At 38.7% G+C, this 14,358-nt stretch overlaps 1 protein-coding gene across 1 annotated transcript in view; it reads right to left on the bottom strand.

The window, feature by feature from the left end:
- Nucleotides 1-14,358, bottom strand: part of aux (cyclin-G-associated kinase) — a 487,932-nt gene that overhangs the window by 204,886 nt on the left and 268,688 nt on the right. Inside the window, exon 15 of the mRNA XM_067136097.2 lies at nt 5,211-5,386. Within this exon, the coding sequence (XP_066992198.2) occupies nt 5,211-5,386 (176 nt within the window). The remainder of the gene's footprint in view (nt 1-5,210; nt 5,387-14,358) is intronic.

Genomic DNA, 14,358 nt, shown 5'->3' with positions numbered 1-14,358 from the left:
ACACAACTTCCAACAACACGCTAGAATCCAGCGCACACCGGCACGAACATGGCGTGCCATTACGGCTCCTCTTCGCAGACAGAATGAGAAGATGCCTCATCCCAGCTACAACGCTCTGACTCTGTAGTTATACATTCTAATCTCTCCACTGCAGTTCATAGCATAAGCAACTCCATTCTATTTCACCAGACCAGCAACAAAAACAGTAACTTCTCCCGAGGTCCTTTATACTTTCATTTACGTAATAATATCAATTTAAGTCTCACTGGCATCTCACACCGATGTTCTCACATAACATTCCAAGCTACAAGGAGTTAACTAAAGTAAAAGCGAAAGATTCAGCCCGCAACATATTCCCAATTACCTACAAATAACTGCCATCATTGTTGCCATTCAAATGCACCGTTTACTCAGCGACACCCAATGAGTCTCCGTCCATGCTGACCAAGTTCACCGTACCGAACCCGGAACTTCAACCAGATAACTTTCAGTTTGATGCCTATAGAACCTCATTTGGCTATGGAATATTTTCCCTGCCCCCCTGTGATCATATAATAAGCTTAAACCACGCTGTATATTTCTGATATGTCAATGCTGCAATCTTCTTCCAACGATTAAAACAACGGGACGCATTTGGGCTCTCTTGTAAATATGTATATAAACTATAAATTTTCAAATGTTCAATTGGATAATGTAAATTTACTGTATAGTTATCAACCATTGACAGTAATTTTTGTTACAAACATTGACGCCGAACACTATACCCTTTCTCCCCTGACTGTTATAATGTAAATAATTTGTAAAAACGTTATAATTTCCTATGAGTGCGTCAATTATTCTTCGGAGCACCACTGCTAGCTCTGCTAAAATTACCCAGTAACTTTACGCATTGGTGCCGATTACTTAGTCTATAAACTTATATTGTCAACTATCACCATTGTACAAGTGTTTCTCGTACTTAATTTTCCCTTGTAATGTATATTAATGTGTGCATGTTAAATACTAATCAGGTACCTGATTTTTGCCTTGAGGTGATTTGACTGATGATGCCCTCAATGAAGGGCGAAACATGTCTCAAGTGGAATTAATAATAAATTCCTAAATGTAAAAATGTATATGTATTGAATAGGTGACAAAATAAACCATTTAGTACCTACCTACAGACTCATTATCGAGACACAGGAGCACATTTGGCATCGTGATAGTTTTCTGGCTCTACAGTCCTTTTCCCTACATCAGTTCAGCGCTCCTCGTTTCAAGAACTTGATTAAGTATGCTTTTTATAAGGGCAGATACTTGGACGATGAACTTGGAATATGGACTGCGTCAATGGATTATGCTTCGATTCATTGACAAATGATGTGTGTGCAAAATATGAGGCCATCTCTTTTGTAAAATGTTCCCATTGTGAACCGTCTTTCTGCCTGTCTCACTGTTTATTTGATGAATAGCGCATTGATTGTCTTGTGTAATAGATTTCATTTGAAGTCAATAAAAAGTCACATTTTCAACATCCCAACGTTTATTGTTTCTTTTCAACGAGTTGTTTCTTCCTTTATATTGAGATCTCTGCCTTCTTACCATATTATTAGTTCATATAAATATGTGAAATTAGAATTTTATCAACTTTTGGTGGCACGGTTCCAACACTTTACTGATACTTTGCGAGTCCTATAGCTCTTAAACACTTGTCCTTCTGCCCCTAAGATTTCATAGTTTTTCTACTTGTGACACAGGCTTTCAGAAAATATATGGGTTTCCAGAAATATTGATATCAAAGGAGAGAAGGTTTACTCTTAAGTATTGAATGGTGAAAATATAAAACATTCCAATTAACCTTTTCACTCCCAAGTATCTTTCCTGCTTATGCATGCCCCATCCCGGGTTATTTTGGATAATTTCACACTAGCTGAAATAAGCTAATATTTATTTTATATTTACAACTATTTACAAAGTTTTATGACCAGAAATGAAATTAAAACATTATCCCTTCACATTTTCATCAAAACTTCCCTACTGTGTAGTAAATTTCCATGCAGGGGTGTACACAAAGTTAATCACTACACTTGACACATTCATATCTAGTTTCCTTCCTCTTATAGCTTGTCTTATTTTTCCTGGAACACACTACACATTCTCTGGTAGGCCTTTTCTTGCTCGCTGCAGCTGGTATAGGAGACAGGAAGTGTCTTTCCACAAGTCTCATTGGTGGTGGACAGGATGATGGACGGCCTCCTTTCCTGGTAGTTTCTTGCCGGCTGCCAAACTGCTCCAGCATTTGGCGAATGACGTTCAGTCTGAACTCCTTCAGGGACACGTTTGATCCTGTTAGCATCTTCATTATTATGCAGGCATTCCTAACAATAATGTCCAGAGTATGAAAGAGAAGTTTTTTGCACCATTTGATACACTTTCTTCCCGACTCAATGAAGCTGAGCTGCATATCAGCAGAATCCACTGGTCCCATGTTTTCATTATAATCCACTATCAATTTGGGTTTTTGGATCTGCTTATCACACTTTGTTACGGTCACCATTTCACTGCCATGCATTGTTGAAAGTGTATACACTTCTCTCGTCACACCAGCGAATAAATAACAATATCAGCACGATGAACTGTCTCTCCTTTCTTGACTTTCTTCTCAACTGGTCCTGGCAAGCCTTGTCTATTTCTTCTCACAGTTCCACATACATTTGTACCTTTCTCATGGAGTTTCTCACAAAGAAATGGAGATATATACCAATTATCAATGAAAAGCTTATGCGCCTTGTTAAAATATGGCCTCATAAGTAATATTCCAGCCTCTTTCAATTCCGCAAAGTCAATTTCTGTAACTTTACCAACATATAAGATAAAATCCAGAATGTAACCAGTTTCACAGTCAGCTAACACAAAGAGTTTCAAACCAAACCTTGACCTTTTTGATGATATGTACTGGAGGAATGACACATGGCCCTTGAAAAGCACTAAACTTTCATCAATGGCAAGGTTTTCAAATGGCACTATCACTTTATTTGGATGCATCAGAGCTGTTATTACTGGTATAATTTTATGTAGCCTATCTCCAGGTGTCATTGTACTGTTGTCATTGAAATGTAGCATTCTTAGAATCATCTGATATCTGTTGCGACACATGATGTTTCCAAATATTGGAATATTTATGAGAGAATCTAGGCTCCAGTACTCTGCAACAATGTGTTTCCTTACATGACCCATCAACATGGTTAGCCTCATCTACATCGTGCCATGCATTCATTTGCTGTTGTCAGACATTAGGAGTTGCTTGCACCTCACGAAAATATTTGTCTCCTTTGATAAGTGGGACAACAAATCCTTTGTGAATAACGTAATGAATATTTCGTGTTCGGTAGAATGTTCGTTGAGGTTAAGTTCGTCCCTAATGCCAGGCTGGGCTGGGTTAAAATCATGTTTTATTGGTGCAAAATTAGCGTTATTTATCCAGGTTCTACGAGAAACTGTATGTGGTGGCACTAACCTCGTCGTTTCCGCACCATGTGATCAGGTTGGATTTCTAATTCCTCCTCCTCCCCACCTTCAGATAAATCACTCCTACTATCACTTTCCACAGAATCATTCACTAATATATCATCTTCACTATCCTAAAATATCACTTTCCGTCAAACTTTGTTTATTAGTGCTTGTGATGCAGCCATGTTGGATGACTCAAGACAGCTGTCAAAGGATAGTGTAAAGGTTGAGACAAAATATACGGCACTTACGATGTATCGAGGTAGCCGTGTTCTTCTCTGAGCATTGTCAGATGATGCCATCTCACGTTCAGCAACAGAACTGGAACATAAGACTAAATTTGGGACCGGGAGAGAGTGGGGCATTTGAAATACGAGTTAACTCGTGGTTGGGACAGCGGAAGACACTCGGATGTCCAAGTTAACTCAGGCGTGGGAGTGCAAAGGTTAAAGGAATCATTATTTTACTTAATACCACTATCACGTGCTAGACTTGCTAGGAGACATCATGAATACAAAACTTCAGCTCGAAGCATGTCTTAAACTTACAGCACACTAACCTGATACTTGCAATACTGTCCTCTCGATTGTACTTCACCAAAAGAGATTCCTCAAACATACTTTCCCCGCGAACCTAAATATTTCAGCACCTTCTTATCTTTCTCACTCGTGTGGGAGAAGCAGATGTTGAAATTATCCTTACAATTTCAAGGGCAGATGGTATCTCCTGAACATGTGATCATAGAATCACAGGGTTTGGGTGGACAACTTCAGAATTTTTAGCACTATCACATAGAATCACTAAAACAATTGACTCTTGTTATGATTTTTATGCTTAGAAAGAAATACAGTAAGGATATCAAATTCAGTGAGCCAGTCAACAACTGCAAACTGGTAATGGATTTTTTTATTATTATTATTATTATTATTATTATTATTATTATTATTATTATTATTATTATTATTATTATTATTATTGTGGTCTAGTCTATGACTCTTATCTTCAAATCATTAAAAGCTAGTACTTATCGTTTCATAGGGTGTCTTCTATTTCCCTTATTCTTCATTGCTGAGACTATTATCCTCCTAAGTAACCGAACCTTGTACATTCATCTCCATGATCTCACGACCAAAATGGGTTTGTCATATACATTTCCAACTTAGTTATCTCTTCATTATGAATGCCTTTCTGTTATTGTCCCCATATATTTCTACCAAAAATCATTCTCATTACTTTCAAGTCTTACCTTCAGTTTATTAATAAGGCATCATGAGTCTTCCCATCTTTCACTACCATACACCAAAGTCTATCTAAAAACAAAGCAATACAAGGATAATTTTGTCTACTAACTCACTTCCTTCCTGCAAAATATCTTTGATCGCAACTATAAATTTATTGCACTAGCTCTGCAACACGAGGACTTAATATCATTACTATATTACGACGAGGCAGAACGCATCATTAAGTACTTGAAACGGTCCTCTTGTTCCAGGCTTTCAGGTACTTTTAAACAGTTAGGCCTAGGGAAGTTACAGTTTCCAAATCTACAAATGCCAACTTCTTCTGCCTTATAACATTTGGATTCTAATAATTTATTGTAAAGCATTTATCCACTTATATAAAGTTCACTCCCTTGAACCTTGGCTAGGTTCTAATTCAAGCCATATTATACGAGATGACCATAAAATGAGCAATAATTACCTATATCAATCAATACTCACTTGCTGAAACGCAAACTGGTATCCTCTTCATTAATAAAGCCTGTATGGAACTGAAGTTGAGCCATCTTGATACCTATTGGACGACCCTGCGACATGACACCTCCCAAATTCTGGCGAGCATGATAGGCAACAAGCGTCACATCTCCCAGTACAGTCACGTTCAACGGCAGAGTCACCTGGAATACACCACCCTGACCTTACATTACAGCACGGCTGTTGCTCCTAGCTTCTTACACCAAAGCACAAAAAAACAATTCTAAATGTTATTTACAAAGGTGAAGATGAGAGATGAAGAATGAATTTATGAAATTGTGAAGAAGGCTTTCTGCCTTATTTCATCCTAGTTGTTCAGGACTGGGAGTAAGCACTTCCTCCATACCCCGCAAACGTTATGGTTTTCCCTCCAATACTCAGGTAGCTGATTGCAGTGGTTTCTCACTGGGCGATGAATTTCATTTACTAATTTTTGTATAAATATCTTCTAGACTTAAAATGTCAAGCCACAGAAGACTAAGTATCATAACTTAACTGATTCATGTTGATGTCTTTTAAATTAATGCACGTTACATATCTATGTTTATATTTTGGAATACAAAGCGAGTAAGCAAGAAATATAAGGTCGAGAGGACATGGCCAGAATTGAAATCTGTCCATGAGTTACAACTTTCTGAGGGTTATTAGTCATCTTAGGATCAATTAAGGTTTGTGAAGTGCCATTAGTAGTATACACATGGTTACTTAGGTGAGAGGGAAGGATAGTCACATCACTGTTTGTTCAAGACAAGCTTTATTTCCACCCCCAATCTTGTACCACAACTCTAGTCATACATTTCCCCCACAGTGTGATTACTAGCTTCCTCTCCCTTTTCAAAAATGTGGAACCTTTCTTAGCCATGAACGACCTATAATGAACTCACACCAGCCATCTTAAGCAAGTGCTACTACTTTAATTGATGCAACGCAAATAACGTGGTACATTCACTGAGTGGCCAAAAGTCATGGGAAGACATTGAATGTGATGTTAATAACAAATTGCTCCTCTGCCAGCCTTCAAAACGGCAGCAATACGGTGAAGTATTGACTCTACAAGGTGTTGAAATTGTTCTGGAGGGATCTGGACCCATGCATCTTGCACTGTCTTGTGTAGTTGGAGTGTACACCAGCATCGACACAATCCCATAAATGCTCAAATGGATAAAGATCGGGGCATCTGGAGGGCCAATCCATAGACTTAACTTCACTGGAGTGCTCCTCCAACCACCTGCATGCCACCACAGAGTGGTGACATGGCGCATTGTCCTGTTGAAACATGGCATCTCCATCTAGGGCTAGAAAGGGATGCAGATGGTCTGAAAGAATGTCCACATAACGTGCACCTGTCACCACTTCCTGCAGCCAGATAATGGGGTCTAATTGTGACCATGAGAATGCCGCCCACACCAGAACTGAGCCATCTCCTGCTTGGACACAACCTTGTTAACACACAGGATCCATAGTTTCATGGGGCATACGACACACACTCACGCGCCCGTCAACTCGATACAACTGGAACCGGGATTTATCGGACCATACCACATGCTGCCACTGTTCTGTGGTCCACTGCTGATGTTTGCGGGCCCATGCACATCGTTGAACTCTGTGTCGAGGTGTCAGCAAAGGGACGTGAGATGGATATTGGCTGGTGAAGCCTATGCGGTGCAGTTGCCTCCTTACAGTCCTAGTAGAAATGCGTTCCTGACTCCCAACATTCAACTGGGCGGTGATCTGACTCACAGCATGGTTCTGTGGAGGCGACATGATGTCCATTCGTTAAACACCTTATGTCTTTCTGTGCGGCGGTTTACACGGGTGGTAACATTCTCTCTGTGATATAAAAAATCCACCCTCGACACTGTTTGGAAATTGCAAGTAATGAAAATCATAGCAAATGTGTACTGAAAATAATCTTATGATAAATGTAAGAAATTTATTTCTCTTCCACCTATTCAATACAACTCAATATGTTAAAGTTAGAGTTAAATTCTCATTAAAATAAGAATTGACTCATGTTTCGCCCTTTCCTATGGGACACCATCAGCCTTATCATTACCTCAAACCATATCAGGTACCTGGTTAAAATTGATCTAAAATCTACTAGAAAATTGAATACAACGGTAATAACATTGACCTGCATTCCTCTCCACAGCACTCACCCTCCCCTTCTCTTTCGTCCCTACCACCTTCAACAGGATGTGTGTTGCAAGAGCAGCTCAGTAGCCACCCGTGGACATTACACTGTTGCCACTCAAATGGCCAGTCATTATTAGCTCATATGGAAGAGCTTCAGGTTATTTTTGAAGTGAACAATGTACATATTACTGAAATCAGTGAAAGCTGGATGCATCAGACGGCCTTGACAGATACTCAATATTACGCCATGGCCACACTGATAAAATAGGCAGTGGACTTCTCCTTTATTAAAGAAATGACCTAAAATGTAAGATAATTTCTACTTCTGATCCACGACTTACACTGCGACCAGAATTTATGTTTGTAGAATTAGACTGCAATAAAAAAATATTAATAGCGATTGTATACAAGCCACCTAAAATAAGACAGACTGATGATTTTGAAGAGGCATTAGCAAATCTTACCTCGGCATACAATGACATTATATTCATGGGCGACTTTAACACGGACCTTTTGAAGCAGACTAGTGATGAGAACAATCTACTGAATTTATTTCTCGCTACAAACATGACAATTTTACCCCTCAACGCTACTAATCACGTTCATTACACTGACCGCACAAGTCATAGCTTAATTGATCTTCTTGTGACAAATCAACCTCAAAAAGTAATTCAGCACGGACAGATCCCTGCTCCTGGCATCTCTTCACATGAACTGTTGTATGTGTGTTATTCTACACGAATACTTAAGTACAAAGCACGCTACATTACAATACGAGACTTACGACATCATATGGACTGGAATAAACTACGCCACGATGCATATAACTTGTCTTGGAATAGTATATGTAATTTTCAGGACATTAACTCTAAAGTCAACAAATTCAATTCACTGGTACTGGAAATATTTGACAAGCATGCACAAAAGAAACAGGTAAGAATCATCTGCCATTCTTCCGTGTGGCTAACAGCCGAGAAAAGATCTGCTATGGCCAGTCATGACAAACTGTACAGACAATACAGATGCACGCATGACACAGATGATTTCGAGCGATACAGGATTCTGAGAAACAGAACCAAGCAGTTAATTAGGAATTCTAAATATAAATACTTTCAGAAACTGGTGAACAATAACAGCCTGAGACAAAAACGGAGTAAATTACGCACGTTAGGTATAGGTAAAGCCATAGAGCACATGTACCAAGCATATCGCTAGAGGTTTTAAATTATTATTTCGCACGGCCAAGAATAGCCTCTACCTCTTTCCCTAAAAATTCACTACCCTTGTTACAACAGCAGTCTGTGTATGAGCAATTCTCTTTTAGAAATGTTAGCTCGAATTAAAGGTGTGATATACTCTATTCCATCTAATGTCACAGGCAATGATGACATTCTTATATCACTTAGTAAGGATATCTTAGGAGCTGTTCAGCCAATACTAACTGATATATTTAACTACTGCCTGACAAACGGAGTTTTCCCACGTGTTTGGAAAGACGCACTAATTAGATCCATCCCGAAGAGCTCCAAGTTAGATTCTCCTTCAGAGTATCGTCCAGTATCCATCCTACCACCCTTATCCAAGGTGCTTGAACGTCTAGTTCATGCACAAGTTACTGAATACTTTACCAAGCATTCCCTCCTTAATCCCTTTCAATCTGGCTTCAGGAAAGGACATAGCACTGCGACAGTTTTACTACGAGTGACAGATGATATCAGACGTGCAACGGACCAATGGGACGTGACTGTACTAACATTATTAGATCTCAGTAGTGCCTTCGACACTGTAAATCCTCAGTTGCTACTGCAGAAACTTCGAGAGCTAAGTTTTAATAGTTTATCACTTCGTTTCTTTTCATCTTACCTTGAAAATCGCCGGCAACATGTGACAGTTAGAAATCTGAGTTCAGGATGGCAAAGTAAGACCCTTGGTGGCCCTCAGGGGTTGGTTCTCGGACCACTGCTATTTATCATCCAAATTAATGATATATCAAAAGCTCTTAAATTCTGCAAATTGCACGATATATCAAGAGCTCTTAAATTCTGCAAATTGCAAGTGTACGCAGATGATGTACAGATTTACTATCATTCAAAACAGAGTGATATTGATTCTGCAATTACTAAAATAAATTCCGACCTTCAACATCTTATTGACTATGCAAATAAAAACAGTTTATTAATGAACCCAAATAAGACTCAAGTTATTATTATCGGTACCAGTAAAAACCTACATTCCCTCAAGCAATAGAACATCTCCTCAATAATTTTAAACAATAAAATCATACCCTACTCTACTTCAGTGACTAAGGAATTTTTATGACAGACCCTAAATTGGACTCAACAGGCGATAAGCACATGTAACGAAGTACATAAATGCTTATATCCCCTGAAACAGTTCGCTAATGTACTCTCTGTTCGACTTAAAGTACAAATAATTCGCTTATACTACCTATATCTGACTACTGTGACACTGTGTTGACTGAAATAACCAGTGACAGTAACAAGAAACTGGACCAGAGCCTGAACAGCTGCGTAAGATATATCTTTAATCTGCGATATGATGCTCATATATCACATTATAAGGAGCTGTCGTGGCTTCGAGTGCACTAGCGCCGTGAAATTCACATACTATCACTTCTGCACAAAGTACTTTCCACTAATACTCCCAACTATCTGTCTTCATCTTTTTCTTACCTCTCGTCCTATCATGAACACAATACAAGATCTGGCTCCTCTCTTGCCATACCTGTAAACCGCACTGCTGTGTACGACCGCTCCTTCATAATCTTTGTGTCTAGGTCATGGAATTTGCTACCTGCGCACATTATAGACAATCCTCCTCATCACAAGTTTAAAGTGGCTTGCCGCGAGCATTTGCTGGATAGATCTCGCTGACTTGCTGGATAATTGCTGAGTGAATGAAGGAATGAATGAGATGAATGAATGGATGGATTACTGTAGTTACATCATTTAATTGTACGTTATTTTCTGTATTTTAAAATTAAGGATTCTTTCATTATTAATATTATTATTGCTATTAATATTATTTGTTTTATTTGTATTCCAAATTATAAGATAGGTAAATGTATACTCATCTAGTGGTTAAGTGTAAGAGAGGGTCTTGAGCCCTAACTTCGCCACCAATAAAGGCATTATCTATCTATCTAAACCATATCAGGTACCTGGTTAAAATTGATCTAAAATCTACTACAAAACTGAATGCATTAAAAAACTTCATGTAGAAGAGCTGTCATTATATTAACTTAATTTAGGTACAAGTGAAAATTACAATACTGATGGCCTTGAGCAATGGTCAATGTTGCCAATATGAATGAAAGTTTAAAAATATTGTTACAAAATTATTTTATTTTATTTTATTTCGTATGGCGTATAGAGGGTACAGAGAAACTATATACACTTAAAGTAGACAGAACAACAATCGGACAAAGGATCAATTGATGGAAATTAACTTATAATTTAATGTCCAGAGAATTTAGCCAATTCACTGCCTCTTCACTTGCCGCATGAAGTTCGTGGTATCCTCCCTGGAAGCTCCAAAGTGTGAACATCATTACAAATGGTGGACTGTCTGAGCCATGCCACTGCAGTCGCAATGAGGGCTAGAAATATTTCCCCACTTGTGGAGCCAGAAGTTGCATCTTCCAAGACTGGTCCTCACCCAGTTCAACGAAGCTCAGATTCTTCTTGGCAAGTTGAACCCAGCAAGTTTCCTACAAGGGTCAGATATCAACCCTAACTGGTCAGGGTTTGAAGCAGCCCACTCTTCCTTAAAAGCATTATTCATGTTGTACTGTAATTCAACCAGCCTCTTTCCTAGTTGCCACGATGGATGTCGAGATTTTAATCTTCCATGCTTCTGAGAGTTGCAATCCTGATGAATCGGCAAGAGTGTATTTGCAGTACACTTTAGCCATTCCTTCTTCAGAGCAGTTAGCTTTCAAAGGTGAAGAGGATGGATGTTCGTTAATACTGGCAGCCATTTATGTAGTGTGGATTTTAGTGTGCCAGACACTGTCGTCATGGTATCATTCAAGTGGACATCAACTTGTCTTGTGTGAGCGCGGTTGATCCATACAGGGCTGCAATATTCTGCAACTGGGTACACTAGGGCAAGAGCTGTTGTTCGGAGGACATTAGCATTTACCCCCCCAATTAGTGCCAATGAGTTTGTGAAGGATGTAGTAACGTGTTTTAACCTTTGCTGCTGTTCTGCAGAGGTGTTCTTTATATGTCAAAGAGTGATCCAGCACAATACCCAAGTATTTTGTATGAGCAGAGTATTTCAGCTGTTGACCTCTGAATTGAACTTGTGGAATGTAATGGGCTCTCCTGTTGTCTAGATGGAAGGTATACTATTCTCTGTTTTGTTTACATTGGGTTTCAATCACCAGGTGTTGAAGTATCTATCCATTTTTATGAGATATTTTGTGAAAATGGCTTCAGTGGTCTCAAAGTCTGTGGACTGTGCTGCTAGGGCTATGTCGTTAGCATATATAAACTTTCGGCATGCAGTAGATGGAAGATCAGCCGTGTAGAGATTGAAGAGAAGTGGAGCAAGAACAGAACCCCGCGGCAATCTATCATTTAATCTGTAGGATCTGCTTCTGTTTCCATTAAGATGTACTTGAATTAGGCGATTGCATAGCATGTTGTAGAGCAAGGAAGCTAGGGTCTTGCAAGGGATAATTTTCAGGAACTTCAGGATCATCCCTTTTCGCCAGACTGTATCATAGGCTGATGACAAATCCACAAACACAGCAACCATTTTCATTTTTTCTTGAAAGCCCTGCTCAATATGGCTGGTTACTGCCAGAAGCTGATCGCAACAGCTCCTATTAGGTCTGAATCCTGCCTGTTCAACTGGAATGTGCTGAAGTACTGTAGCTGAGATTCTGTTATAGATCAAGCTTGTACTTAAAGCCTCTACCTGCTCGATGTTGTTCTTAGCGTAAGTTGCTGTTCTGTAGCTCTCATGGAAAGCTGCTGTGACAAGACTGTACCTCGGCAACTTACATTTGGACAGGAGTTGGCTTTGGTCTTCACAGTGAGTTTCTTGTAGGAGTACTACATCCACTTGGTTGTCATTCAGCACTCTTGTAAGTATATCGCTCACTGCCTTGCCTATGCCTTCAACATTTACTTGTAGTATTGTCAGTGAATGTCCTAGGTCCTTTGTTATTGTTTGGTTCTGAGAAGAACTGTTTGTACTCATGATCATGTATCCTCTATTGGCTGGGATATCCGCAAGAAAATTTCTTTAGTCCAGCAGCTGATGATGTTGCTTACTTAGCACCACCCGGGGGACACGTGTAGGGCACTTTAAGGTTATACCTACGGACGTAAAGCAATGATGACCCCGTTACAAAATGATGAAAGTGATTATAGAATACAAATGATTATATACAAACAAATAAGGAAATGCATTCCAACACTGTGCCGTTTTTCATCATATTTGACCTTGGCATGTGTTCTTGATTTAGTCTTGTTCAAAAGTAGCGAATAAGTTCTAATTGTTTTTAGTTTGTAACTAACCCAGAAAAACGTTATATTTATGTTGTAGTTCTACTTGAGCACCTATGCTGAACAATTTATTAGAGAACAAATTAATGAGGCTGTTGAAATGTCATTAGACCATCTTCTTCCGTTGAGCCATATTCTGTGTTGATAGTGTGCCTAGCACTGAAAGACCTTGCTTTCATGTCATAATTCTACTCGAGAACATATGTTGAATAGTTAATTGACAACTTAATGAGGACTGGTGAAGTGTCACTGATTATCTTCTTCTGTTGAACAATATTCTATGTTGATGGTGGCTTCTGTTGTTAGAGTGTTTAGATGTTAGTTTACTAGTTGAAAGGGGCTGTCAAACTGTGGTATAAGTTATTAATGTTAAGTTGTCCAATGTATACAAGCTCTGAATGGAAGAGAAATCCATAATTAATTAGGTTGAAAAATGAAAGGAAAAGTAAGGATGATTTACACACAAACTTTGAGTCAGTGGTGTTTTTGCTTCCCTTTAATATTGTTGGACTGTTGTTGTGCGAGAGGTTTTTGAAATACTGGCAGTCACTAACATTCTACTCCTTGTATTGTGTGTCATCTTGGAGGAGGAGAGTGGACCTGAGAAGGTGGGGCTATGGGTTTGCGGTTGGCGCAGGGGGAGGAGTTGTGCACATTCAGAGAGGGGGAGGGGCGATATGTTTATCGGCATAGTGGGAGTGCTTATTGATAGTCTTAAAAACTTCAAGAAAATTTTTAGTCTTGAAGATTTAACTTACTCAACAAAATTATTATTTGATCATATAGAGGGCTTTTATTGTCTATTGAATCATTTAGGTTTTTATTTTTTTTTATTTCTGGTTCAAGAAAATGTACAAATTCTCAAACTCTGTCATGAGTCTACCTTTTTCAATTCTTTTTTAAATTTGGAAATCTTGTTCGATTGTGGTGAAACTCTGTCCTGTATCCTTCATATGATTACACATTGCTGAGTGTTTATTATGTTTCTGGGCATTGAAATGTTCAGCATATCTGGTTGTAAAACTTCTTCCGGTTTGACCGATATAAGAACAATTGCACTCAGCACATTTAAGTCTATAAATGCCGGAACCTGAATATGTGTTGTCAGAATTTATTGTGTTGTGGTTGAAAAACAACTTTTGATTTGAGTTTTGAGTCTTAAAGGCTATTTTAATTTCATGTTTTTTTTTAAGGGTTGGCAATCTGATGTATGACTGAATTGGTATAGGGAAAGGTTGCATATTTCGATTTGCTTGTTTCTATTCGGGGGAGGTTTGTGGCTAGTTTTAATTTCACTTTACTGATTATTTTATTTATGATTTATTTCCTTCTTTAGATTGGCGGTCGAAAGAGGAATTTTCAGCGCTCTGTACACTAAATTGTAAAATGAAGCTTGTGTATGTGACTATGGGTGTAGAGAATTTTGTTTTATGGTTGTG

The sequence above is a fragment of the Anabrus simplex genome, chromosome 1 (genome assembly GCF_040414725.1).
Source record: "Anabrus simplex isolate iqAnaSimp1 chromosome 1, ASM4041472v1, whole genome shotgun sequence".
Lineage (NCBI taxonomy): Eukaryota > Metazoa > Arthropoda > Insecta > Orthoptera > Tettigoniidae > Anabrus > Anabrus simplex.
This window is presented reverse-complemented; position numbering and strand designations above follow the sequence as displayed.